General features: G+C 40.3%; 1 protein-coding gene across 9 annotated transcripts in view; it reads right to left on the reverse strand.

Moving 5' to 3' along the window:
- KIF16B (kinesin family member 16B) overlaps positions 1–26,711 on the reverse strand; it is a 284,805-nt gene that overhangs the window by 223,893 nt on the left and 34,201 nt on the right. For all 9 annotated transcript variants that reach the window (XR_015555655.1, XM_087445640.1, XM_087445639.1 and 6 more), the window contains exons 2-10: positions 22,620–22,689; positions 20,472–20,585; positions 14,871–14,987; positions 12,256–12,353; positions 11,407–11,516; positions 8,386–8,528; positions 6,517–6,685; positions 6,198–6,329; positions 4,550–4,725 (exon numbers count right to left, since the gene is read on the reverse strand). Coding sequence is in view for 8 of the 9 variants with exons in the window: in XM_087445640.1 (XP_087301766.1) it covers positions 4,550–4,725; positions 6,198–6,329; positions 6,517–6,685; positions 8,386–8,528; positions 11,407–11,516; positions 12,256–12,353; positions 14,871–14,987; positions 20,472–20,585; positions 22,620–22,689 (1,129 nt within the window). In the remaining variant the exon portion in view is untranslated. The remainder of the gene's footprint in view (positions 1–4,549; positions 4,726–6,197; positions 6,330–6,516; positions 6,686–8,385; positions 8,529–11,406; positions 11,517–12,255; positions 12,354–14,870; positions 14,988–20,471; positions 20,586–22,619; positions 22,690–26,711) is intronic.

Consider the following 26,711-nt stretch of genomic DNA (forward strand, 5'->3'; position numbering starts at 1 on the left):
ATTTTCAATTAGATTATTCTTTGCAAAGTGTCTGTTGAGAAGAAAAATGTTCAGGATTAAATAATACTCAGATTAAATTCATGTGTTAAACCAAGGGTAACACTACATCAAAACTGCAGCAACATCCTCTCCACTAATAACATACACAAGCACCTCTCGCCTCCCACCCTTGCCAACGTTCTGTGCAACCACACATTTTGATCTCTGCCCATCTGATAGGTGAAAAGCACATCTCGATGTTTAAGAACTCTGAGGTATAATTCACATGCCATAAAATACGCAGCTTGAAAACCATGTAACTATGTATCCATATACATAAATATACTCATTCCACTCTTTTACCATTTGCATTTACTGTATTTCAGATGACACTGGGCATACCTTCATACGTTTAGATGCCATTTGAAACTCTTTTTTTCTATAAATTGTGCTCACATTCTTTGCTCACTTTTCTGTCAGGTTGTGACCTTTTTCTAATTTTCTTAATAGAAGTTCTCATAATAAGGAAAGTAGTCTTGTTGCATGAGTTGGCAATCTTTTTCCTGGTTTGTATTGGTTAGAGCAAATTTTCATTAAGTCATGTAAATATGCAATGTCCTCAGTTATTTTTGTCCATGTGAGCTCTCGCAGAACGAGGAGGAGGAGTTCAAGTTCCCTATGACAAATGTATGTACGGCTCTGTCTCCTGCTATTTCCTACAGTTTAGTTGTTGTCGTTGTTTATGAACGGTGACGTCATGTTTGATTTTAATTATGAACTGCACTCTTTGTCGTGATAAAGTGCCCTTTTGTTAGGCTCAAATGATGCCGTTTTGCACTGCGGTCTTTCCCTTTGTATTACCTGGTAGACCTTGCCTATTCTTACAAACATCATATATCTGAATTTTACCATGTGACCCTGTCTGAAATGTGTCTATCTTAAAAGTTACACATAATGATATTTCTATTATCTATTATTTAAAGGTTTTTTGTGACTCCAGCTACAAAAATGAGGAATTCACCCTGCTTCCATCTTCTCTTACTCATTCCTTCTTTGTTACTTATTTCATTTCTATATTGTTGAATTTTCTTGTTAACTCCAGACACATTCAAGAGAGAAGAGTTAAGAGACATTTTCTCTCTGTAAAATTCAAAGCAGAAGTCTGAAAATATGCTTTCAATATAATAAAACACTTGAAAAGACAAGATACCCAAATGCTCATCTTCATTCATCATCTGAGAAGTGCAAACTACAACCATTCTGTGACACCACTATGCATCCATCAGCATGGGTACAATGAAAAACGGACAACACCGAGTGTTAGCACGGACCAGCAGCACCTGGAACTGGCACTCGCATATACTGATGGTGGAGTATAAATCGGTATAACCGCTTTTAAACAGTGTTCGGTAGTGTCTGCTAAAACCGAAAAAATGTACACCTCTGACCCACCAACTCCATTCTTAGGTATAAACCTAACAGAAATGCACCAGTATATTCAGGCATGTAGAAGAATGTCCATAGCAGCACTAATAGCCCCAAAAAGGAAACTCCCCAAATGCCCATCAAAAACAGAACAGATGAGGGGCCAGCCCGGTGGCGCAAGCGGTTAAGCGTGCCGGCTCCGCTGCGGCGGCCCGGGGTTCACCAGTTCAGATCCTGGACGCGCACCAACGCACCACTTGTCAGGCCATGCTGTGGCGGCGTCCCATATAAAGTGGAGGAAGATGGGCACGGATGTTAGCCCGGGGCCAATCTTCCTCAGCAAAAAAGAGGAGGATTGGCGGATGTTAGCTCAGGGTTGATCTCCTCACGAAAAAAAAAAAAATAGAACAGATGAGTTAGGACATATTTGCATGATGGAATACAATATAGCAATGAGAAAAAATGGATCTACAACTATATGCACTAACAGGGATTAATCTCACAAATACAAGGCTGAGTCAAAGAAGTAAGATCAAAAGAATATACACTGCATGATTCCATTTATATAAAGAACAAAAATAGGCAAAACTGAAAAGTAATCTATGCCTTTGGAAGTCAGGATAGGGGTTACCCTTGAGGGGATGGGCAGGTAGTCCCTGGAAAGGAACATCAAGGGGGACTTCCAGGGTGCTGGTAATGTTTTGTTTCTTGATGTGGGTATAGGTTAGATGGGTGAACTCAGCCTGTGAAAATTCACTGTCAGTATAATTATAATATGTAATTATAATATATAGGTAATATATAATACTTCAATAAAGAGTTCACATACAAACTACTAAATATATATCTGTATATCTGTATCTATGGAGTAGGAGAAGCACACACAGTACGTGTCAAAATCTTCTGATTTAAATTGTGCTTTTGACAGCAACTAGAAGGATGTGCAACTATGACATACAACTATCTACTGGGGCTTTGGGGAAAAAAAGGAGGAGGATTGGCAATAGATGTTAGCTCAGGGCCGGTCTTCCTCAGCAAAAAGAGGAGGATTAGCATGGATGTTAGCTCAGGGCTGATCTTCCTCACCAAAAAAAAAAAAAAAAAAAAAAAAATCAGTAAATTGTGCTTTTGAAACCCTGATGCACATGACATTTTGCATTGGCAAGCACAGAAAATTATTAAAAGTAGGAGTTGATTTTTATTTAGCTGTACTTAAACAAATAATCCCAGAAACGGAACTTTGGTTTGAGCCACATTCTCAATGAACCATGGCAGCATTTGGAATAGAATATTGTGAGAATAGTGCAATTTCATCAGAAAAATTTATAGAGATTTTTGATGGGCACTTAAGAACACCTGCTTATTTTATTGAGCAGCACAAATTTAATTAATTTAGGATAAGCTTGTATTATCTCACAACAATTTATAGCTTCATACTGTGATAAATTATTTTATATTGGACTCCCATTTTTATTGTGATGTATTAAGTTTATCAAAGAATTCTATCTTCATTGTTTTCTAAAATAGACAACTATCTTTTCCATCCTCACTTCCAAAACTAGAGCAACAGAAACACTTCTTTAATTACAGCAGTGGTCTTTGGTCATGAAAGACACAAGGAAAAAAGACCACAAAACATAAGGCAACTGGCATACACAAAACCCCTGAAGAGAGTCCTCAGATAGAACTTGTAAATGTTTTAATAAATTAAATTTTTCTGTCCATATGATACGGCTCCCTTCAAGGACTTCTTCAGTTTAATTTAAAAAGACTAATTTTTCTTTTTTTCCTTCATTCTCATAACTTAGTAAAAGGTTAAGTATAAGAAGCTGCACCAAGAATTTTCCAAACACTTTCCTTCACATACAGTCATTTGAGTGATCCTATCAAACCATCCTCAAATGTTTGCTTTAGATAAATAATGTTTTAAAAACATTGAAAAAAGATCCTAGTACCAAGGTATATAAATAAAAATGAAGACTGTGGTTCCTATCATAAGTTATATGAGTCTGATAACACCACATATAGCTGGACTATTCGTTCTGACGACTTCCTTTCACACACAGCAGAGCTCCACATCAAAATGGAAAACGTGCGTGGAGATATTTAAGTGCAATCAGCAATTCCTATTTAACTGTTGCTGCCGTCTTTTGGGAAAAAACTGTCAGGTGCGTTTTAGGACAGAGGAAACAGTGCGGTTTTCTTCCTGTCACTATTTTCACAGGTCAAACCACATACGGGTTGTCGAGAGCTTCAAGGGCCATATATTCCTAGATGGAAAGGTGCTCTAAAGAGAGCACTTTGCATTTAAAGAAAAGTATTTTTTCAATGATACACTTAAGACATCCATTCATGGGTTAAGAAAATTGGAGGAAATGTATCTTTGTTTTATTTTTAACTCCAGTCTAACTTGAACATTTTAAAAAGCTATGCTTGATTTTCTTTCAAGGGCAGCCTTTCTTCATAACAGTGTCTAAACCTACCAGAACCTAACTCATACTGTTCATCCCAGAACCTAAGGCAATACCGTCCACTATGGAGATTATAAGGACGTTTACTGTGAAAAACAGAAAAGGACAAGGCTCCTTCACCATAATCTCCCAAAAGAGCCTGAAGTAAGGCCATTTCAACAGTCAAGGAAGGCCCCAGGGACATCAACTCATCCAGGCCACAGGTGCATCCCACATGTCACTGTATCACCATAATTACCTCTATAATGGGTGATACAAAATACAGATTCAGAAAGGTGTTCAAACAAGTCTTTCATTCCGTTAAAATACATTTTGAAGTTACGAAATGCATGGATAGAATTTTAAATATTACTCCAAACATCTCACTTTCCTTCCACTAATGGAGATTATGCTGCTAATGCTATTGCATGCTAAATTTCCATCCATAATTGATAACCATTAGATAGTTAATCATTTCAGGTTTAGTGGATAAAATCTTACACGTGAAGCACATAATGAGTGCAACAGCCAATGGGAGGGTGATGTAAAGGAGAGACCAGCTAACCCATTAAAAGCTTTACTTAACACTTATTTACTCAAATCAATACAACGAGTGAGATAATTGTCTCATTAAGATCTAGAAATAGAAGCCGTTACTCAAAGAAAATGATCCACAAATCTCAGAAAAACCGCACCTGATTCCCTTGAGCAAGCAGCGTTTTCAGTCTAGCTATTTCTGCTCGAAGCTCACGGATGAGTTTGACGTTGGCGTCCTCATTAATGGTAGGCTTGTTGATGATGTTTTTGGCTCTATTTGCATAGCGAAGAGTACTTAGGGTTTCTCCATAATTGACATCAGCAGGTGAAATGGCTGTGAAGAATGAATTCAAAAAATATTTTATCCAGCACTCTGCGTTTCATTTAACACAAAGTTGGTTTGTAATTTAAAAGTCAGATTAACCCCAGGTCATTGAACAGACTAAATATTCATTGCCACAGTAATGAATATTAAAAATTATCTTAGATTTATAGGAAAGGTGCTCACTATACCAAATTAAATGTCATTTTGCTCTTCTCAAGACTAGAATCTAACCAACTCTAAAATGAAGTAAGAGATACTCCACTGTACTTAGGGAGTTTTCTCTGTTGAAAATATAAGAAGAGGATTTCAAGACTATCTGTACTTCTTAAGTAGAAATTAAAATACTTTTAATTGTTCTGGCAAAGCCTACCATCTGTAAAAATCTAGAGCATGATAATTTTTGAAAGAAGTCAGTACATCAGTTAATTCTTTTCCTCTTTGGTTAATTGCACCCTGTTCCCACAAACTTTAGGGCTTAGGTGACTACACAGTTGCATCTGGGGTGCAGACCCCAGGGTAGATCCCTTGCCTCTATAGTGAAGGCATGGCATGGGGAATGGGGGTGGGACATGAGACAGGGGAAGGGAAGAGGAGAGAGAAATGGAAAGGGAAAGTCGAGTTAGGAGGAAAACAGTTTTTGAGTTCGCTTCAACAATTATCTCCCCTTTGTACATTTTTTTCTTCCAGTTAATTAGTGAAAATACAAAAATAAAGTACATTACTATTATCATTACTTGTTACATTTATTGTTTTTTTCCTCCCAATTCGTTTTTTATTTTTTTGTGAGAGAGATCAGCCCTGAGCTAACATCCGTGCTAATCCTCCTCTTTTTGCTGAGGAAGACTGGCTCTGAGCTAACATCTATTGCCAATCCTGCTCCTTTTTTTCCCCCAAAGCCCCAGCAGATAGTTGTATGTCATAGCTGCACATCCTTCTAGTTGCTGTATGTAGGACGCGGCCTCAGCATGGCCAAAGAAGCGGTGTGTGGTGCGTGCCCAGAATCCGTCCGAACCCGGGCCGCCAGTAGCGGAGCGCGCACACTTAACGCTAAGCCACGGGGCCAGCCCTGTTTCTCTCAATTCTTAATTTTAAATTTCATATTCACTGCTTTAAAATAGAAAAATAAAGTTGGGTTATTTTTACTTTATGTCCCTATAATGAGTTTCTCCTGTGAGCTCATGGAATTAAAAGTTTCTATCCTGTAGTTTAAGCAAAGAAAAGCTGAGAGTCATTCTGCATGTATCCCAGCTGCCATAACCAAGATCATGGCAAAGTCTACGTAACTAGGAAGAAGGGAAAAAGAGTTAATAATTGGATACTGTAGACTGGATCATAGTAAGTGATTTTCTTCAAGATAGAAAAACTATTATTTTTTAAGACAAAAAAGGTGTTATTTCCTAATGAAACACTTTACACTTTAATATTTACAGTTAATTCACATGGAACATTATATGCTGGGGAAAAGAACTTAAAACTCTTACTGGCAATCATGATAGTTTTAGAGTTTCCTCCAAGGCTATCTTTTAACAACCACGTCAAAACAGAATCCCTGTAAGGCACAAAAACTTGCTTCTTTTTTACAAGAGGGTTTACTGCATCCTGAGATAAATCGGCTGTAGGGAGGAAGAAAAAGAGGACAAAAAAAACAAAAGACAATTATTAGAGGTTTTTTTCTCTAATTTCAGTTCAAAAACCTTGAGGATATTACCTCGGTTTGTAAGACAAATATTAACCGTAATTGCTTCATCTAATCCAGTACCAAGAAGACTAGGAGGAGCCAGGAGTCGAGTATAAACCTACCTAAGGCAGAAATGACGTTCCCCAGAGTCACAAGAGATTTGTTAATATTGCCCCCTTCTTTCAGTCTCACCCCGGTGGCCCCAGTGGCATCCGCACGCTCACTTCCGGCAAGATCCACTAAGTGGATCTTACTCACGGTTTCACATGGCATTTCAGAATCAAATTTCGCCTGTGGTAAAATATAAAGCAAAATGGAAGAGGTGTAAAAAGACCTGATGTGGTTTGTGATACAAATTCTAATTATTTTCCACTCCTCACTGTTCTCTCTCAGGGTAGGTGTTCTTTTTTTTAACTTTGTTGTTTCACTGGCCTTCTTGCTGATTATAAAGACTTTCAAAATTAAACTGACTACAACGGACGTCTACCATATGTGATTCTTTTTTTTTTTTATAATTTTATTTATTTATTCTTTTTCCCCCCAAAGCCCCAGTAGATAGTTGTATGTCATAGCTGCACATCCTTCTAGTTGCTGTATGTGGGACGCGGGTTCAGCATGGCCGGAGAAGCGGTGCGTCGGTGCGCGCCCGGGATCCGAACCCGGGCCACCAGCAGCAGAGCACGCGCTCTTAACCGCTAAGCCACGGGGCCGGCCCCTACCATATGTGATTCTTAAACTTTTGGAAGGACTCTTCCATTACTCAAATCGCTCAGTCATCCTCAGCAAGGGCTTACTGAGTCTGGCTGGCAGAACAGGAAACCTGGGACTGAGGGGCACTCAACAAAGAAAAATATAAGTAAACAATTAATTAGTTTTGCTCTCCTTTAGAATTTTCAGCATCCCAAGCACAACAGCTCTCCAAAATATGATAAATGTAAACAATTATGTCAAAGATCATTCAATCAATATTAGATGCTAAAACACCTGTTTCACAAAAAAAGTGAAAATCTTAAATACTGTATTCCTTGATTCTGAATTCTACCAAAATTTTACTTTCCCAACGACTTTTAACATATGTTTTACAGTCTGAACCAAAATGCTGAAAAAAAATTACCCTATTTTGATAGAAATGTAAACCTCTTAGAAACTAGGGACAGCCATATCCTAATCCACATTAACCAGAAAGCAGGAGAAAAACTGGGAAACTACAGTAAACCAAAACCAAAGATGTAACAAAAGGTCAAGATGTGGATAACTAATCACAAGTTGTTCTGCTTGACCTTAGAGCATGTTTTCATTTTCTTTGCTCATGATCCCACTCACGGATAAAATGTTATCTTCTTCTATCTGATGTGTTCAATGGTTAACAGAAGCCACAACATCCCCAAACTCCTAACATATGCTTAAGCCCTGAGAGGACCCTATATTTTTGTGTTCATCTGTTCTACTAACCTAGATGTTAAAATATTTACCCTCGATAATTTCCACACATATTCAAAATGCTCTCCACATTTTGATCAGAATTAATTCTTACATTAGTACTTAAACATGTTCGTTGTCCTTTAATATCATTCTAATAATTGCAATCAACCTTGTGGGGTGAGTTCCATGGAACGATAATGTACCACGATGAGTTACTTACCTTGGCCTCCAGCTGGTCTGACTCTCAATCCATTATCTCCTACAGAGCTTGCAACAATGAAAACTTTTGCTTAATTAAGCACAAAGCACGTTTTTTACGTCTAGAACACGGTGGAAGCCTGCTAAATATTTCTTAAGGGTACACATCAGGACATTTCAAATTACTGTGATTGTAACCACAGAGAAACCCAGCATATAGCACATGTTCAACTCTAATTAACAAGAAAATGACAGTCACTCACCTTTGCCTGCTGCTGCTCCTGGTTCAGCAATGATCGGTCCTGGGCTGATGCTAATCAGTGAGTCAAGACCTGAGGGATGGAGCCAGCCGGCCCCACAGCCACCCTTACCTGAGTGAACTTGATGGTGAAGATGGCATGAGACCTGCTGCTGACATCGTTCATCCCGGTCGCTGCTGTGGTGCGATTGATATTTCCCGCATCCATAAGTTCTTCTACATCACCATAATTCTGTACTAAATGTTTAGATAAATCTGAAAAAAAGAGAGGGCGTGAAGAAATCTCCCTAACATATAGTAAACAGAATAAGAAATTTACGTCCAGGAAATAATACACGACTGTACAAGTCTGCTGACTTGTTTAAAGATCCTACTGGTTCCCACAGGGTGGTAGTTTATAAGGCAGACTTGGCAGCTAGGCAGCTCTGCTGCTTACTAGTGGGCTGACTTGGTTACAAACAAGTTGCTTAACCTCACTGAGCCTCAGTTGCCTCATCTGATAACGCATACCTATCACATAGGGTATTTAGGATACACGCTAGTTATTATCATCAACCTTATTAGCATTAGTCAGAGTAAGGGACATATAAACACTGCCCGCATGCAAAAATCAAAAGCACTTTTTTTTACTCCTTTTAAAAAACTTTTTATTCATTCTTTTGGGAACATTCATATGGCTCTCAAGTCAAAGGGTACAAAAGGTATACTATGTAAAGGGTTTCCCCCTAGCCCTCCTCCTCCTATAGCCTACACCCCACTTCCCCTTCTGTGAGGCAACCCAATGTTATTAGTTTCTCCATACCTTTCTAGAAATAACCCATACATACATAGGTAATTACATACATTTAAAACCTCTCCTTTGCCCCTTTCATACATGGTAGCATACCATAAACACCGTTTTGCACCCTGTTTTTTTCTATGTAATAATATATCGAAGAATATTCTGTATCAGTTAAGGTGATTCCTCATTCGTTTTTATGGCTGCAGAGCATTCCATTGTATACATGTACCATAACCAAGTTAACCAGCCTCCAACTGAGACTATAGAGGTTGTTTACGTTTTGTTTCCAATTACAAGTAACACTGCTACAAATAACCTTGTACACAGGTCTTTTCAAATGTGTATGAATATTTCCACAGAATAAATTCTTAAGAGGTGGAATTGCTAGATCAAAGCACATTTGAAATGTTTATAGATACTGCAAAACTGTCCTTCACAGAAAGCAATTTACACTCAGCAGTAGCAACGTATAAGACTGCCTGTCTCCCAACACTGTATTACCAGGCTTACTTAGATCTGCCAGGGATAGGTAACAAACGTTACCTCGAAGAATTATTATTTTGCTTCTCTCTGATTATGAGTGAGGCTGAGCATTCTTTCCTCCATTTAAAAATCATCTGTATTTTCACATCCTTTGTTCATTTTTCTACTTCATTGTTGTATCTGTCCTTACTGATTTATAGGAGCTCTTTCTATATTAGGGAAATTAGTGCTTTATCTGAAACTTGAATCGAAAATATTTTCCTCACTTTGTAAGTTGTCTTTTTACTTTGCTTATGGTGTTTCTGCCAAATACAAAGGTTTTTTTGTTTTTTGGTTTTTGTTTTGGTGAGGAAGACTGGCCCTGAGCTAACATCTGTTGACAATCTCCCTCTTTTTGCTTGAGGAAGACTGACCCTGAGCTAACATCTGTGCCAGTCTTCCTCTATTTGATATGTGGGATGCCACCGCCTTGGCTTGATGAGCAGTGTGTAGGTCCGCACCCAGGATCCGAACCCGTGAACCAGGGGCTGCTGCAGCGGAGCATGCGAATTTCCCCACCACACCACCAGGCCAGCCCCTAAAGTCTTACTTTTTACCACTTAAAATTTAACACTTTTATTTCATGGTTTTGGCGTGTTAAGTCAAATTTTTAAAAGCCTTCCCTTCTTCAAATTTCTGCAAAAAATTAACCCATGGTTTCTTGAAATCATTTTATTATGTCACTTTTACATTTAAATCTTAGACCTATTTGTCATTTATCCTGGTGTAAAAACTAAGCTATGGTCCCAATTTACTTTTTTTTCTCCCAGACAGCTTAATAACTCATATTCCCCTAATGTTTGAATAGCAGATTTATTAGAAACTAAATCCCCATAAGTATCTACATCAGATTCTGGATGTTTTGACCTGTTTGATTATTCTGCCTCTTCATTAACCACCTTTATAATATGTTTTAACATCTGATAAGACAATTAAAGAGAAAACACGAAGGCACAGTTAGGCTAAAAACTGTAACAATAATAGCTATGCCATGCTCCACAAAACAAATACCTAGTTATACACCTTACTTTGGGCATAAAAGGCAAAAGTTTAATTGGAAATTCAATAAAATGCAGACAGGGTCCTGTTGGTGCACCTGGTATCTCCAGGTGAAAAAGACAACCAAAACAGGAACATCTTTAAACCCACGACCGGTTCTCAGCCCTGCCTCCACAAGACACATATGAAGGACAACAGCCACAGGAATGCACCTCTCTGTGTGTGATTCCTACAGGCCAGCCATGACTCAGCCGCCTTATGCAGAGTACGTGAGAGCAGCTTCATTATAAGGACAGCCTTAAATCCAGCCTCAGCCTCGTTAGCAAGGGCCAGCCCTTTACCCATCATTACTTGTGACATTCCTCACAATGGACTGACACAGCTGGTGTCACAACACAAATGCTGAGAACCACAACACAGGAAACTCTGTAAATGCTCTCCTCAATAGGTAAGAGGTCTTAGCATCTCCTTATGGTCATATGTTACCATTAAGGCTGGTAAAAATATACCGATAAAATGTAATGCCTTTTAAAGAGACAGGTTATCAGGTTGCTTATCTTGCTTGAGAACACTGGAAAACAAGTTTCCAGAGAGTTCTCAAAGCCAAATGAAATATACTGGCAAGTCCCACAACATCAGTGAATGTCCAGTGAAGGATAAATTCATTAAATGAACATGGTGTAGTGACAGCACGTCATTTTTACTGTAATCAAACACCAAAAATAAATAAATGTTTTAAACCTCACCATTATCCTTCTTTTTTGTCCTTTGAAACTATTATTTTCACTCAAATTCCCAAGAAGAACAGGGCTGTGAAATATTCACTCTTACCCTCAACATAAGGTCCTTCTTTTGGATGCTCACGGACTCTTAAATTGAAGGTTTTAGATGACTTCCGCCTAAGTAGATCTCTCACACGTTCATTATAAATTTCTAAGTAGCTAAAAATTTTAAATAGAATTGAATTCAGAAAAATGATTTCAGACATTAATAACAACAATAATAACAGCAGCAACATACACTTATGAGTGCTAACTATGTATCAGGTACTATGCTAAACACTTTATGGATTATTTCATTTAATCCCTACAACAGCCCAGAGGTAGGTGCTATGATCCCTATTTTATAGGTTAGGCAATGGAGGTTTAGAGTGATTTAACCTGTCCAAGGCCACACAGCCACTGAGAGGTCAAGCAGCCATAAGAACCCTTGACTGCCACATCTGCCCCCAAAACCACTGACAAGACTGGCTCCCTACACAGGTTTAATTTCAAGGAGGAAAAAACACCTCAACCTTCCAGATTTATTTCAAGATTGGATTTAAGGTGATCCTACCAACACAAAGAAGAATGCAAATCTTATTCAGCTAAAAGAATAAGACAAGTGAATTGGGTATTCCCTTAAAAGTCAAAAGCTCACTCCATTTGAGATAAACATCCTACCTTACAGTTTCTGACCAAACTAGGTTATGTCTACCCACCTCCCAAATCCTAATCCAAATTGTACCCAAGAAAGTCACTGAAAAGATACATGTTTTCAACTTTACTTTCAACTACCATAGCACAGGAGGGGAAAAAGGCAGACTCGCCCTTCAGGAATCCAAAGACTGTATCCATTCCTTGAGCCTGAAAGCAACCTCCCTCCAAGCTCATACTGAGTTACTCAGGCCACAGGTCCTACCTGACTTCAGTTCGAAAAGATGCTTCATCCCATCTGGTGGTTTCATTTATCCGACTGAAGAGCCCTTCACAGATCCGAGGTATTAAGCCAGAATCGCCCTGCAGCGGGAAGGAGGAATGCCATAGCTGTCACTTGAAATAAAAGCAACCATGATTACAATTGTGATTTGCTGGAGTGGACTTAGACCTGAGAGGCCTGCCTGCCAACCACAAGCCCGCCGCCCAGGCCCCAGGCACACCATTTACCCCCCAGGACGCTTCCTACTCTCTGAAAAGAAGAGTGAGCTTTCCACGTCCACAGGCTGGGACTCTGCTAACACACCTGTTATCAGCTGTCAATCAGTTAAATCACTGCTTGCAAACATAAGACTTATTCTCTAACTTTCAAACAAGACAGTCAACAGCTGTAGAATAAATGCTAAAAATCTGATCCAGTTAAATGACAAAAAAAGGTGAAATATACACCGCACAGAAAAGAAATACCAACGAAACCTTAGTAAGTCCTCAAAGTAGCTAATAACTGTCTTAAAGCTTAGGTGATAGGACCACATTAAACATGTGGTATATCCCTCCTTGGATGGAATAATCCTCACCCCTGCCTTCCTAGACAGGAAGATTTTAACACATCATATTACTTAGGCAATGGGGGCAGAATCAATAATATTCACATTTCAGTCAGTATTAAAAGCTGATCAACCTCAGAATGATACTAAAGATGAGGTAAAGTGTTCTTGTTAGGAAATCCAAACCTCAGAGCTTCAATGTTTTCTGAAGTCCCTCCCTACCTTCACCAAACCACCCACCCAAAAAATAAAAGAAACTAATTTTTTTTTTTTTTTGGTGAGGAAGATCAGCCCTGAGCTAACATCTATTGCCAATCCTCCTCTTTTTTTTTTGCTGAGGAAGACTGGCCCTGGGCTAACATCCGTGCCCATCTTCCTCTGCTTTATATGGCATGCCACCACAGCATGGCCTGACAAGCAGTGCATCGGTACGTGCCTGAGATCTGAACCTGCAAACCCCAGGCCGCCAAAGTGAAGCGCCCACACTTAACAACTATGCCACCAGGCCAGCCCAGAAACCAATTCTTATCAGGGAAAAATGGGCCTTTCAACATATTTTTCATTCTTTCTTTAAAAAATAAAAAAGAATATCCAAACAGTACTCAACTATAAGGTCAAAGAAAAACAGTTATAATTTACGAATGCTTTATAAATGTTTAACTCCCACAAAATAGCTACTACGGACTCAACATGGCTTTTTAGAGAAGGCTTTTGTTTCAAAGGTGCAGTAGGAGAGCAGAAGGGAGAGGGGGGGATAAAAGGAAACGTGTAACTCAACATTATCTGTTCTTCTCCTATTTACTCTCCCCTACTTTGCAGCATCAAGGATTCACAGCACAACGTTTATCTACTTCTCCTGTAAAGGAAAAGCCTGTATTCAAGAAGCCAGGACAGGGGCTCAGCCCCGTGGCTTAGCGGTTAAGTGCGTGCGCTCCGCTATTGGCGGCCTGGGTTCGGATCCCGGGCGCGCACTGACGCACTGCTTCTCCGGCCATGCTGAGGCCGCGTCCCACATACAGCAACTAGCAGGATGTCCAACTACAACATACAACTATCTACTGGGGCTTTCGGGAGAAAAAGCGGAAAAAAAGGAGGAAGACTGGCAATAGATGTTAGCTCAGGGCCGGTCTTCCTCAGCAAAAAGAGGAGGATTGGCACGGATGTTAGCTCAGGGCTGATCTTCCTCACAAGAAAAAAAAAAAAGAAGCCAGGACACAATCACTTAAAGCCTTTCACCTGGAATGACCGAGCCTCCTTTACACACTACTTCCGTGAACCACCACACCTGTAGCATTCCAGACACCACTGTGCCTGCCGGCAGGAGGGCCTGCGATCCTCTCCTGGCACCTCCACGTCTAGAACATGCCACAGGTCTGAGAGTCAGGGAAGAGTTTCCACCATGATATAAGAAAAGTAAAACACACACGCACTAGCTAGATCCGGAGAAAACACAGAATGAGACAAAGTTCCTGCAATGAAGTCTAGTTTTTACTCCTCCATATTTTGGGCCAAGTATAACTTGAATGCCTATTTATATAGCATAACTACTAAACTCTGCACACTATCTTTATAAATACATAGACTCTATATAAACTGTACAATTCTTTTTACGTATTTGCTGGATTTATGTGGTACCTTTCCACCAAAGAGTTAAGATTTTTTTTTTTACATTTTTCTTGGGGAAAAATGTTTTGAATAATTTTAAAAAGAATAGAGTTCAGTAATTTTATTCAAACTGTTGTGTTGGCAGAAAAGAGGAATAAATTGCTTGTGGGCCCAGCATACTTTTCTGATAAGATTATAAAGCCTTTAAAACAGAAAATGAACTGAGACTTGCATCCATTATTCATGTTTATACACTTAAAACTATTTCTAATTTAAAATCTCTCAAAGGAAATTTAGCTGAACTTATTACTGAGTTTTATCTTATTGCTAAAGCATGATCAGAACCTGAAAAGCAAGTTAGTAGAGACCAAGTAGATAAAAAGATAATTCTATCAGCCCCGAGAGAGACAATGAGAAGTTTTCTCCCCCCGCAGTGTAGCCAACGTACAGAGTCTCCCATCATAGTGTAAGACTTTCCCGATCCAGTCTGCCCATATGCAAAGACACAAGCGTTATAACCTTCAAATGCAGACTTCACGACATCTGTGCCGAGGGTTTTGAAAACCTGAAAGCCAAAAAAGCACAAAAGATACAATTATCATGGATTTTAATAAAAGCCCCTTAGTGTTGACAATATTCTTGAATGCTATGTCATCTCTTAAGGATTATACCACATAAATTCCTGCACAACCGTTAACAACAGAACATGTACGCGCCTCAGTTTTTAATCAACAGGAAAGTTTTTAAGCAAGCAAAAAGCAACCCCTTCCTTTTTCCTACTTAGGTTAACAAAAAATGCCTGAAATATAAAAATGTAAACAAGGTAAGGTGACAATCATGTCTAGAAGCAAAGATGATTTTAATGCATGATGAATTTCCATCTCAGAATTAAATAAATTTATAGAGTTACTCATTTTATCAGAGCTTCCAGAAACTATTCAAAACTCGAAGGACACGGCAGCCAGAAGTTATTGCCCAAACCACGCCAAATCAGTGCCATCACTGTAAGGGTCCACATGTCATCAAAATAAGTCTCCGGAGGTTCTCACGGAGCTCAGTAATAAGTGGATGTGGATCAGACCGGGATGGCTGGGCTCCCCCGAGTCACAGTCCAGATGCTTTTTCCTATTTGGATATTTGCCCAGGATGGAGAGGGCCAGAAGACGAGCTGTGTGGGGCTTGGGGTTGCGGCTACAATGGCCTGAGTCCATGTCAGCTGCTCCACATAATTGCAATGGGACACTTTTGGAATGAAAAGGGGTGAAGGACAAATACTTCACCCAGACAGTTGATGTAAATGAAGCAGATCAAGATGCGTGGTCATCCTAGTTACACCCAGCTGGGAAAAGGACCAACCATAGCTTTCCAACCCCCCCCAAGCCTTCAGGTTGCCTCCTGCCCTCTCAGACTCGCAGACTAAGGGCACATAAAACACCTTCCTGTTTCAAAAATGAGGCCCATCAGCAGCTGAAGAGATATTAAAGAGAGAGGGAGTATGATCAGATTCTCTGAGAGAGCCATGAAAAAGTGAGGCGCTGCTTTGTGGGGTCACCACAGTCCAAGGTGGGAGCCTCACCAACCCGTCAGGAGTCTTCAGTCTCTGTGAGCGATGCCAGGTTAGCCAAACTGGAGACCCATCATCTCCCCTGCAGAGATCTAGGCCCTCCGGCCAGAATACCCACCCGCTAGACAGGGCTGATAAACACTGACCATCTTGATCTCAGCTCCACATAAACGGTCCCTGCTAATAACACACCCTGTCATCCCAGGACAAGATAAAAATAACAGCCACCTGGACTGCAGCTTTCTTCAGGCACTATCTTCCTGCTACCTTGTTTGGACTTTGTTTCCTCAGTCTTGTCAGTCAAAGATTCACAAACTATCATTTCAATCAAGTCACTTCCACAAATGGCCAGTCTCATTCATTCTAATTTTTATCCATTTCTGCTTTAGGAGCTGACATTTTCTGATCTTACTCTCAAATTCTGATGATTTACTCCACTATGAACTAGAGGAGCAGCTCACATTGGGCCCTGTCTATGCTGCTTCATGTGTTCATGTACTAGTCCTCATAAAAACGCTACAGGGTGAATACTGTCACTAGACCCTTTTCTTTGGGGGGAGAAGTTAGGTCAGCAGGCACACAGAGAGAGAGCCAGAGCTGGGACTTGCGCTCAGGCCTTTCTGACACCAAAGCCTGTGCTTCTAAGGCCTCATCGCTATGTGTCCTCTTCCCACACCCTTGAAATCAATGACGATGCCCCAACCTCACCTGGAAGGGCCCCCTTTCCACAAACTTCTGTGAAAAGGCAGAAGCCAGGAATCACAGGGAGACTCAAGGCTCCAGACCATTCATCTGAGGTTTGTTTTCACCATTGTGTATGGAATATGAGGAAAAACTCTAAATATTTCTCCAATTCTCTCTGATTAAACAAAAACAAAAGGCATATATAATTTTTACCATTTCACAGAGTGTTACTGGATAGGAATAAGAGCCTTCCACAAACTTCCCAAAGAATAAAGGAAGCATCTTCTCTCACAGTTTTGTCTGGGGCTAAAACAAAGTCATGGGAAATATCATATTTAAATCAAACCCAAACGTTTTCAAAAGGAAATTCTTCCCTAGGGTTAAAATCCAAACCCAGCATTTTACTATTATTTTATTTTCCAGAAAACTAACCCAGCTAAAATTCTCTGGAAGATTCAGGGGGCCCAGAGGGGCTGGGGCTGGTGGACACGACTGCAAAATAGGCTTAGAAAATGCAGGTCTAGAGGTGCAGAGACCCAGGCCTGGCTTGGGCTCAGTTTCAAGTGACCCATCCAAAGTAGGCACGGGACCCAGAGATGCAGCAGGACACTGCCCACATCTCCGGGATTCTTGGCAAGGAAAACAGGCTACCCCATTGCAGCTCCCACAAAGGACTGACTTACCATCATCTAGCAAACCAAGTTGGGGAGGGAAGGGCTGCTTCATCGGACTGATGGCCTGCTCTCCCCACTGGCATCAAATCCCTCACTTGGCCGGGTTACCCAAAATCCGCCCCGCTGCTTGTCTAAGCACAGACTTGAAACTCATTTCCAGAGTAATCCAAGTCTTCACGGGCCTCACCTGAGGGGAACTGCCCACAAGAGGGCACTGTTAAAACAAATCTCTCCATCCAGCCTGTCAACTGAGAGAGTCTAGGTCTCAAGTGTCTCCAGGGTTGAACTAATGAACAGGTTGTGTGAGATCAAAGCCTCCCTCTGGAGTTTTGAAGAACCATTAAGAAAATCAGACCATATTTAATGGTCTTTAATTTACATGAGTGTGGACTTAAACTGCTCACTGATATTTTTTCTAATTCTAAAATAAATCTGGAAGGAAGAAATGTTAACGGTCATCTTATTTGGTATTTGTTTAACATCAAGGGAAACTTGACTTGAACTGTAGTAATGGGCATGATATATTTTCTCAAGCTGCCTTTACATTCAAATGATTTTAAAAAAAGAAGAAGATGACCAACATGGTAAGTCTGCATCTTCCCATTTACAGCAGGGACAGACCTGTCAGCTCAATTCCTGTGCCACAAAGGGCACCATGAAAACTCTTGTCAACTCGAAATTGAATCCCTTTTTAGTAACAACAGGTATTAAAATTAGGGATGAGGGAAGATTACCTCCTCTTTAATAGAGTGTTTAAAAGATAGGTATTCTCCCGTATTTATGTTGATTTTATTAACACGTGGTACTCCTAGAAAGTAGTGTCTACTAACATATCTTAAGGCTTTTTTAGTTTATAATTTAATGGAACATCTCTGATTATTTTTATAGAGTCAAAGAACTCAAAGCATCTGAGAAGAGACGCTATACATACATCTGGAAGCATGAAAATTATCCTTATCAGTTGAAAGCTTTTCACAATCTAAAACTATTTTTAAACTCGAGGCATTTATTTTTAACTTCCAAAAGAGGTAATCTTGTTACTGCTTCCCTGATCTTGATTCTTATAGAACCCAGGACATGTCATCTGTTCCCATAAATTAACCACCATCCATAAATGAGTTCTTTCAGTCAGAAAACGTTTACTGAGCATCTCCATGTGCCAGGCCCTGCTGTCACACACGCTCTACTCCTCTGTCCCTGGGCATCCCCTCAGCACAGCCCTCTGTCCCCAAAAGGCCTCAAATTCAGCTTAAATTGAGAAGGAATCCAGCAGCTCATTAGGTAAGTTAGAAGTGGAGACCATGTTCATGACTCTTCCTTCATTCTCTGTTGAAGACATTCTGAAGACTGTACAATGAACTGGCTTTTCCCTTAACAAATTCCTTCACACCAGCCACTTCATTCTCATTCCCATATAAAGCCAAAATCCGATTCCAACAGCTGTAACATTCCATTCCTCACCAGACTCCCGGCTACTAATCCAGTTACCTCAACACAAAGTCATCTTCACTCACTCACTCGTTCATTTATCATTCAGCAGGGCTGCCCTATCCATCTGCCATTTAGAACCCACCAATCCTTTTCTCTTATACCCTTAAGACCTTCCAGTGGCTTCTCCACCACCCTACACATCAACCCCAGGATCTCAACTCTGTTACTATCAAGTCGATTAAGACTTGGGTAAGTTATTTAAGCTCACTGAGTCTCTTTGACAAAGAAAGATGGAGCTTTAAGTTGACTTCATTCACAATCCTCACATCCTCACAATCCTCTTGTGAGGATTAAATGAGACAGCATACATGAGCACCAAGCACAGTTTCTGACACCAATGCAAACTCAAGCAACATTAGTTCATCTTTCCTCTGCTGACCCCTCTTTCACACCAGGCACCTCATCTCTCTTTATGGCTCCCATTCTTATTGCTGTGTCCTTTCTATTTTGCCCTGATACCAAATTAACATCTTCTGGATACAATCACTCCAGTCCTCTCCTTTGAATAACTTCTCTAAGTTCACAGCCTATCTTAACTCCAACATTTACATTGCCTCAGAAAGCCACTCCTCCATAAACCATTTCTAAACCAACTACATTTCTCAAATGTTAAGGTGTGTGCAAATCACCTGGAGATCTTGCTAAAAAATGCAGTTTGATTCAGCAGGTCTCAAATAGGTCCTGAAGTTCTGCATTTCTAACAACATTCCCAGGCAATGCCAATGATTCTGGTACACGGACACACCAAGTTGCAAGAAACTAGACAATAATACCACTTCAAGATGTCACTGCATAGATTACAACCCAGGGCAGGCAGGCAGGCAGGAATTCTTATCCTCATTTTAACACATGGAAACCTGAAGCAATGTATCTAAAGAAGCTGTTAACAAGCCAAGAAGCCACCCAGCCATGAAGCTCGCGTTCTTCCCCCCACACAGTTGCTTCCCCATAACCTCTCTCTGCTCAAACACCCAGCTTACCCCACCCAGGGAAATACACTGTCCTTCTGCACACATGAAATGTCAACATGCGACAGTCTCCTGGGAGGATCTTTGGGTCTGTTCTTATCTGCCTACGTCATGTCTACATTTTAGATCATAAAAGACCACAGTACAGATTTCTTGGACAAATTCCAGCTTCATTCTAGGTTCTAGAAAGATTCTGGACAAAAATGTTCTTTCTTTCTAGAATTCTACTTTCTAGACCCTATAATGATCCTTTCAAGCAGGGGAAATGTGACTTGGGTTTGAAGTCTACCTCCTAAAGTTCTGCATCACACCAGGACGCAAGGCTAAGTGGCTTATTTGCCAGGCTTAGTAGCATATAAATGTCACCCCCAAAAATGCATAGATGCAGAGCTCCTTCAAAGTAGTAGTCATGTCCAAGTTTTGAAACAAACATTATGATCATCATGCTCAGAAGTGAAAAAAAAAGAATCAACCTTTCGGGATTGAATTCTTCTCAGGCTTAAGATAAATGGTGCTATGCAGCAACCAGAAAGCCAAGTTAGCCAAGGCTAATTTTACATAAAGTAAATTCGGAAAAAAATTAGCAAGACGTTTTAAAGAGTTTTAGGGTAAGCATGTTTTTCTCAATCTGAAAATAAACCAAAATAAAGATTTTAAAAGCATCATACCATTTCTTGTGAAACATAATCTGGACTTTTTGTATCAGCAGAATAAAAAGAAAAGTCATAGGTGAAGGTCTTGGTCCGTTCTCTTCCTGAGTCCCCAGTCCCTCCTTCTGGTATCTAGAGAGAGATGATTATGGTAACAATAACAATAATGTAAAGAGCACTGTCAGTTGACAAGTGATCCATCCAATTCAAGAAAAAAAAATTTCATAAAAAATATACAATGATCACCATTTTTCATACTTACACTCTGACTAAAAAGCATTTAATTCTTCCTGGACCCAACTCCCCCACCAAAAAATAAATAAATAAAACCTCAGCTCCTCCCAGCAATCCAGGCTCTCTAAGATAGGAGCCAAGGCCACTTTTTCTGGACTTTTTATCATGATTACCTTACGTGAACCCAACACTCCAGCCAGACTCTTTTTCTGGCTTCAAGGCTTTTTACTGTTCCCTCCACCCAAAACCAGAGTTGGGGTCTGCACAATGCCAGGGGTGCCTATTCACATAGATCATGATGTGACGGGAGCCCCCCTAGAGTTGTGTGATTTTGTGGCCCCAGTGAAAACTCCAGGTCAGATGCATCCTCTAACACGAAGCTTCCTTTGTGCACTCCACCCAGAAATAATTTCTCCCACCTCTGAGAGACTAGCCTCTCCCAGGACATATCATACTATGAGTTTATTGCAGATGTTTGCATGTATCTCGTCTATCTCGCTATATACCTAAATTGAACCAAAAACCTTTTAAAAAGTTTAAAAATCTTCATATGCCACCAAAGCCTCACACACTTCCCTAGACACATGCTGAATAAATTTAATGAGGATTATATTTTCCAATATAACTTGGATACTACAAAGAACATTTTTTTAGGTTCTTATTATTAAAATATTAAAAATCTGGCATCTGTTCCGGCTATATCAGACAAGGAAATGTTGTAAAACTCAAAAAGGAATGGAGTAATCAAGGAAAATGGAGTCCATAATGCACAAAGAAAGGAGGTTCATCCAAGGCCAGGGGTCTCTTCACTCTGTTTCAGGAAATACAATTTTTTAATAATTAAATTTTTACCATAGCACTGTGAGCATGCCAAGATACATGAAGCAGGGCAAAGGTAACTAACAGCAGAGAGGGGACAAGTGATGACTGCAGAAACCTGAGAAGAGGTGGGAGGTCAAAGGAGGGAGGGCTAGAAGAAAAGATTGTGGTCAGTGGAGAAAGACGGACATTCCACGGGAGAATACCTTAGGCAAAGGGACAGCAGAGCCTCAAAGGAGGCCACCTATCAAATTATGCAGAGCACGGCCCAAGTGGAAGACAGGAGCATTCCCCAGCTTCTATCACTGGAGATTAAGTTGCACCACTTTGAAACTGGATTTCAAAACGTCCAGTCCCTTGAGCCACGAATTAAGAGAAATCCAACCAGAGACTGATCTGCACTTGGCCATGGAGCAGCAGCCATCAGAAGCCCAAACGTATAAGTCAATGACAAATATCAAAGGGGAGAGGGGCTGAGTCCTTAAAGCATATGATTTCTTTATTATTTACACTCTTATTTCCCCACTAAGTGACACATATTCAGGGTCCTTAACAAGTTCCCTGACCAAAGAAACAAACTGGATATTTTAAGTGCAAAAGGAAGAACTTTCCATCTTAGAAAATTTTTTTTTTCAATTTTTTTCCAAAAAATAATTCAGATTTTTAAAAATCTTTCATCCCCTGAGTTTTGAATAAGAATACCAGCTGAGGTTGCAACGTTTACAAAACATAACTATTTTCTTTAAAAATGCAAACAAATCTAGGGCCAAAGCTTATTTAATGATTCATAGAATGTAGCGAAATGCCAGGCTAAGGATCTCCCACAGGATCCAGGATAAAAACGCCTGAGTCTGGGCTAAACCCAGGAGCTCCCGTGTCAGAGCTGCAGCATGGGTCTGGCTTCCAGATGAAACCAGGGACGGGAGAGGAAACAGAGCATTGACCCTTTTGCTTTGTGACTGAGCCCAAGCCAAGTGCAAGCTGACGTGGCTAATGAACTGAGAAAGGAGGGGTGCGGAAATGGCAGACATGTTTCATTCACCCACAAATCATTCCGACAATAAAACAAACACGGACCTCATGGAACTGGAGCAAGGCCAGGGTGCTACTTGCCTTTAAGTTTGTGATTGTTGTTTTGCTTTTCTCCATATGAATAATGCATTTGGCTTCCAAGTCCTTTTCCCTGCAACACAAATAATTCAGGATTGGTGAGGAGAGAAAAAATTATTTTTAAAAGATGTGTTTTATTTCCTTTTTACATATGAGGATTTGTTTTTAAATGGCATCTGAAACACCATCTCTAATATCACTCCTCCCAAATCCTTACTAATATACAGTCACACGCCACATAACAAGGTTTCGGTCAACGACAGACCGCATATACCACAGTGGTCCCACACGATTAGCACCATATAGCCTAGGTATGAAGTAGGCTATAGATCTAGGTTTGTGTAAGTACACTCTATGATGTTTGCACAATGGCGAAATCACCTGACAGCACATTTCTCAGAACATATCCCCATCACTAAGCAACGCATGACTGTAAACATGAAGACACACAAAACAGATGCCACCACCAAACACTTGAGACTGACAAATAATGTGTAGTCAAAACCTGAAAGAATTTCTAACTGTAAGCCAAAAGGATTGTAGATGAAACGACAGAAACCATGGAGGGCTGTGTGACTCATGATAAAAGCAGCCTCCCCCACCTGGTAACAAAAAGAAAGACAGTTTATGCCTCCACCCAGGAAGAAAACCAAGAAGAAAACTGGAGTGGTCACAACCAGGTGCTGCTGCAGGGCACTGGCCCCCTCCCCCACCTTCTTCTCTATATCCCCTTAGAAACCGCAATTCCTAGATAACAGCAGAACAGGAATTCAAGAGAACTCCTAAAAAGTATAGCTCTCCAGAATAAATGACCATAAATTGACACAATGGAGTGCTATATTATTGAAAAATGAATGAGGAAGATCTCCAGATACTGCCATGGAGTGGTACCCAGGATCTATTGCTAAGTGGGGAATGCAAGGTGGAGAAATGTATACAGAACGCTACCACTTCTATTTAAAGATAAAAAGGATAATCTATGTATTTTTCAAAAGGCTATCCATGGAGAAGGAAGAAAATGGAGTGGAGGGGGCAGGGATAGAAGCCAGATTTCTACAAAAATACCTTGATCTGTAGATCACCTGTAGAATGATGAAAATAATTTACACAAAAATAAAACAAAATTATTTTTCAAAATAACCTATAATGCAAAAGTAAAATTGAAGCAAATAAACCTAACTGCGCACTGCACAGTGAAAAACGATTTCAATTATGACTACATGGAGGAATTTGACTGTATAATGTAGTGGGATATAGCCTCAGGAGAAAAAGAACTATAAAGAAATCTTAAAGCATTTTCAGTAATAACATTTTTGGTGGTAAAGTAAGTGTCGTTATTCTGAGATTTCTGTTTGTGTACTGTGGGATAATACATGGGAAATTATGCTGGTGCCACTGAGAACCAAGGTTTTTGGTTAAAAGGAGATACAAACATAAGACTGATGAGGTTAAGTAAAAACTCTGACTCTGAATGGGAAATACTAGCATGTACTTTACCTGAAATTGAAATAGAAAAAAAAAAATACTCCCTAGCTTTGTCCTCTGAAAAGACCTAGAATCTTATGCCCAAATGATAGTCTCTAAATACCATTTTCCACTAAAGTAAATCAGGGCACTTTGGAGAAAGACTCAATCCAAATATCTGAACTATCTCCTCCACAAGAAAGCAGGAACCCTGCCATATCAAAGATTACTAGGTTGTCACAGGCAGTTTCTAATGGCTCCTGATGATCTCCGCCTCCAGCCCTCTAAGAATGGGCTGGACCTAGTGACTCACTTCTAATGACTAGAGCACTAAGGTGCCCAAAGTGATGGTATGTCACTTCGAGTTTGGGTTACAAAATATTCTGACTTCTGACTTTCCTGTGTGTCCCCTGGCAATGGGGACAGCCAGCAGCCATGTGGGTGAGCCTGGAAGTGTCCCTCCCCCAGCCAAGCTGGAAGGCACCTGGACCGCAGCCTTGAGAGAGACCCTGAGTCAGAGGACCCAGGTGAACCCCACCCAGACTCCTGACTCGCAGCAACTGTGAGATAATACATGTAGTTTTAAGCCCCTAAGTTTTGGGGTAATTCGTTACACAGTAAGAGAGAACTCATACAAGGGCCATGTCAAAAGGACTTAGGAGCTAACCTGAATAAATTCCCAGTGGCCAAAGGTGAGCAGCAAAAAGAATAACTGCAATAGATTCAAACACATAAAATACGCATAAATTTATGATTCCATAATTAAAAAATAAAAAGTGAATGATCCCCCTTGGAGAATCAAAAGAATCACCTCATTATTTTGAAAACTAGTAAATAAAGGGAAAGAATCAAGCATTTACTCTGTATTTCCTAAACAATCTGCACTCCAGGGTAACCAAATAGTTGTTTGGGGAAGTTTCTCTTTTCAAGGTATTCTACCTAATAAATGAAGAAGGAATGACAGAATTAGAATATCATCATTTTGCGACCCTGGTGAATTAATGGTTCTAGGAAGTGATCATCAATGGCTGCCAACTCCAGTCACTAGGAGACAACCAGACATGCTGTACATCCAACCGAAGGAGCAACACCATTGCCAACACCACTGCCACAGAAACCTTGTCCCTCTCCCACCTAAAAGGCCTGACTCTGCTCTAGATCTGATGACAGCGAACCACCAGGAAATACAGGGACAGGGGGAACACGTCAAACAATGCCAGGGAGGCGATCAGCAAAATCCAGCCTCTGGGAAGGTGACAGATAAATGACCCAGTTTATTCAATAACAACAACAACAAATTGCAAGGAATATAAAGATGGACGGGGAATCTATGGATTGAAAAAAGACTTTAAAGACATATCAACCAATTGGACCTCAGTTCAAACAGAAAAGGTATTTTTAGAAATTATATGTAGGGAAATGTTAACACTGACTAGATATTTGAAGATATTAAGGAATTATTATTACTATCTTAGGTATGATAATGGTATCATGATGATTAAAAAAAGTCTTAACCTTTGAGAGATACATACTGACATATTTACAAATGAAATGATATGATGTCTGGGATTTACTTTAAAATAATCCAGAGGTGGGGGAACCAGGTGGGGGGAGCATCCTGACCACCTCAGGATGAACAGAGACAGAATAAATACCAGCCAGAACAATTAAACCCAAAGAGTATGTTGTAGTAAGCACCATCCGAACACTACAATGGATTCCCACAGCCTGGTTTAACTTTTCCAAGCCAGTATGAAGAAGTGTAGGGTTGGATGAGCAGAACAATGGCTTACAAGACAGACAGACAGACAAATGGAATCCCTCCCATGTGCACAGCACTTCCACTCTAACCCACCAGATCTTGGGCAGCTCCACTGTGGACCCCCAAGTGAGAACTGCCTTAGGGACACCCCATGTTCATGCAGCCATAAAATAGATATTTCACAAAATTATCCGTTTCTACAGCATTCAACCACCAAAATTATGTCCTTCCCAGCAAGAAAATTACACAGATTAGTTTTAATACGACACACTGCCACGTCTCAATCCCTCCCATTCTCACGTGGGTCATTTCTCAGCCACTCACTAACCTATTGTGTCTAGATCTTTCCTTTTTTATTTTTTTTCTTTGCTGAGGAAGATTTGCCCTGAGCTAACATCGGTTGCCAATCTTCCTCTTTTTGCCGAGGAAGATTCGCCCTGATCTAACATCTGTGCCAATATTCCTCTTTTTCGTATGTGGGTCAGCACCACAGCATGGCCACCTACAAGTAGTGCAGGTCCATGCCGAACCCGGGCTGCCAACTGGAGCACACTGAACTTAGCCAGAGAGCCACAGGCTGGCCCCTAGATCTTTCATTTTAAAACCACTATTATCAACAAACACCTGTTGGGAGCGCAAAATTATCCAGGGATCTAAGAAAATTAGAAGTGACTGTGAAAGGTGCTCACACTACTTGTCAACTCCTTCATGTTACAAAACATGAAGGAATGCAGCTCATACCAGGCCCCTGGCTCTTGCCGGAAGCCAGAAGTTAAGTAGTTCCAAGGCTTAGAGCCTTATACCTTTGAAGCAGCTAAATTTAAAGGGCCCTCCACATGATCATTTATTCTAACCTATGGGCAACCATG

Source organism: Ceratotherium simum, chromosome 21 (assembly GCF_057802395.1).
Source record: "Ceratotherium simum simum isolate JZ-2026a chromosome 21, ASM5780239v1, whole genome shotgun sequence".
Classification (NCBI taxonomy): domain Eukaryota; kingdom Metazoa; phylum Chordata; class Mammalia; order Perissodactyla; family Rhinocerotidae; genus Ceratotherium; species Ceratotherium simum.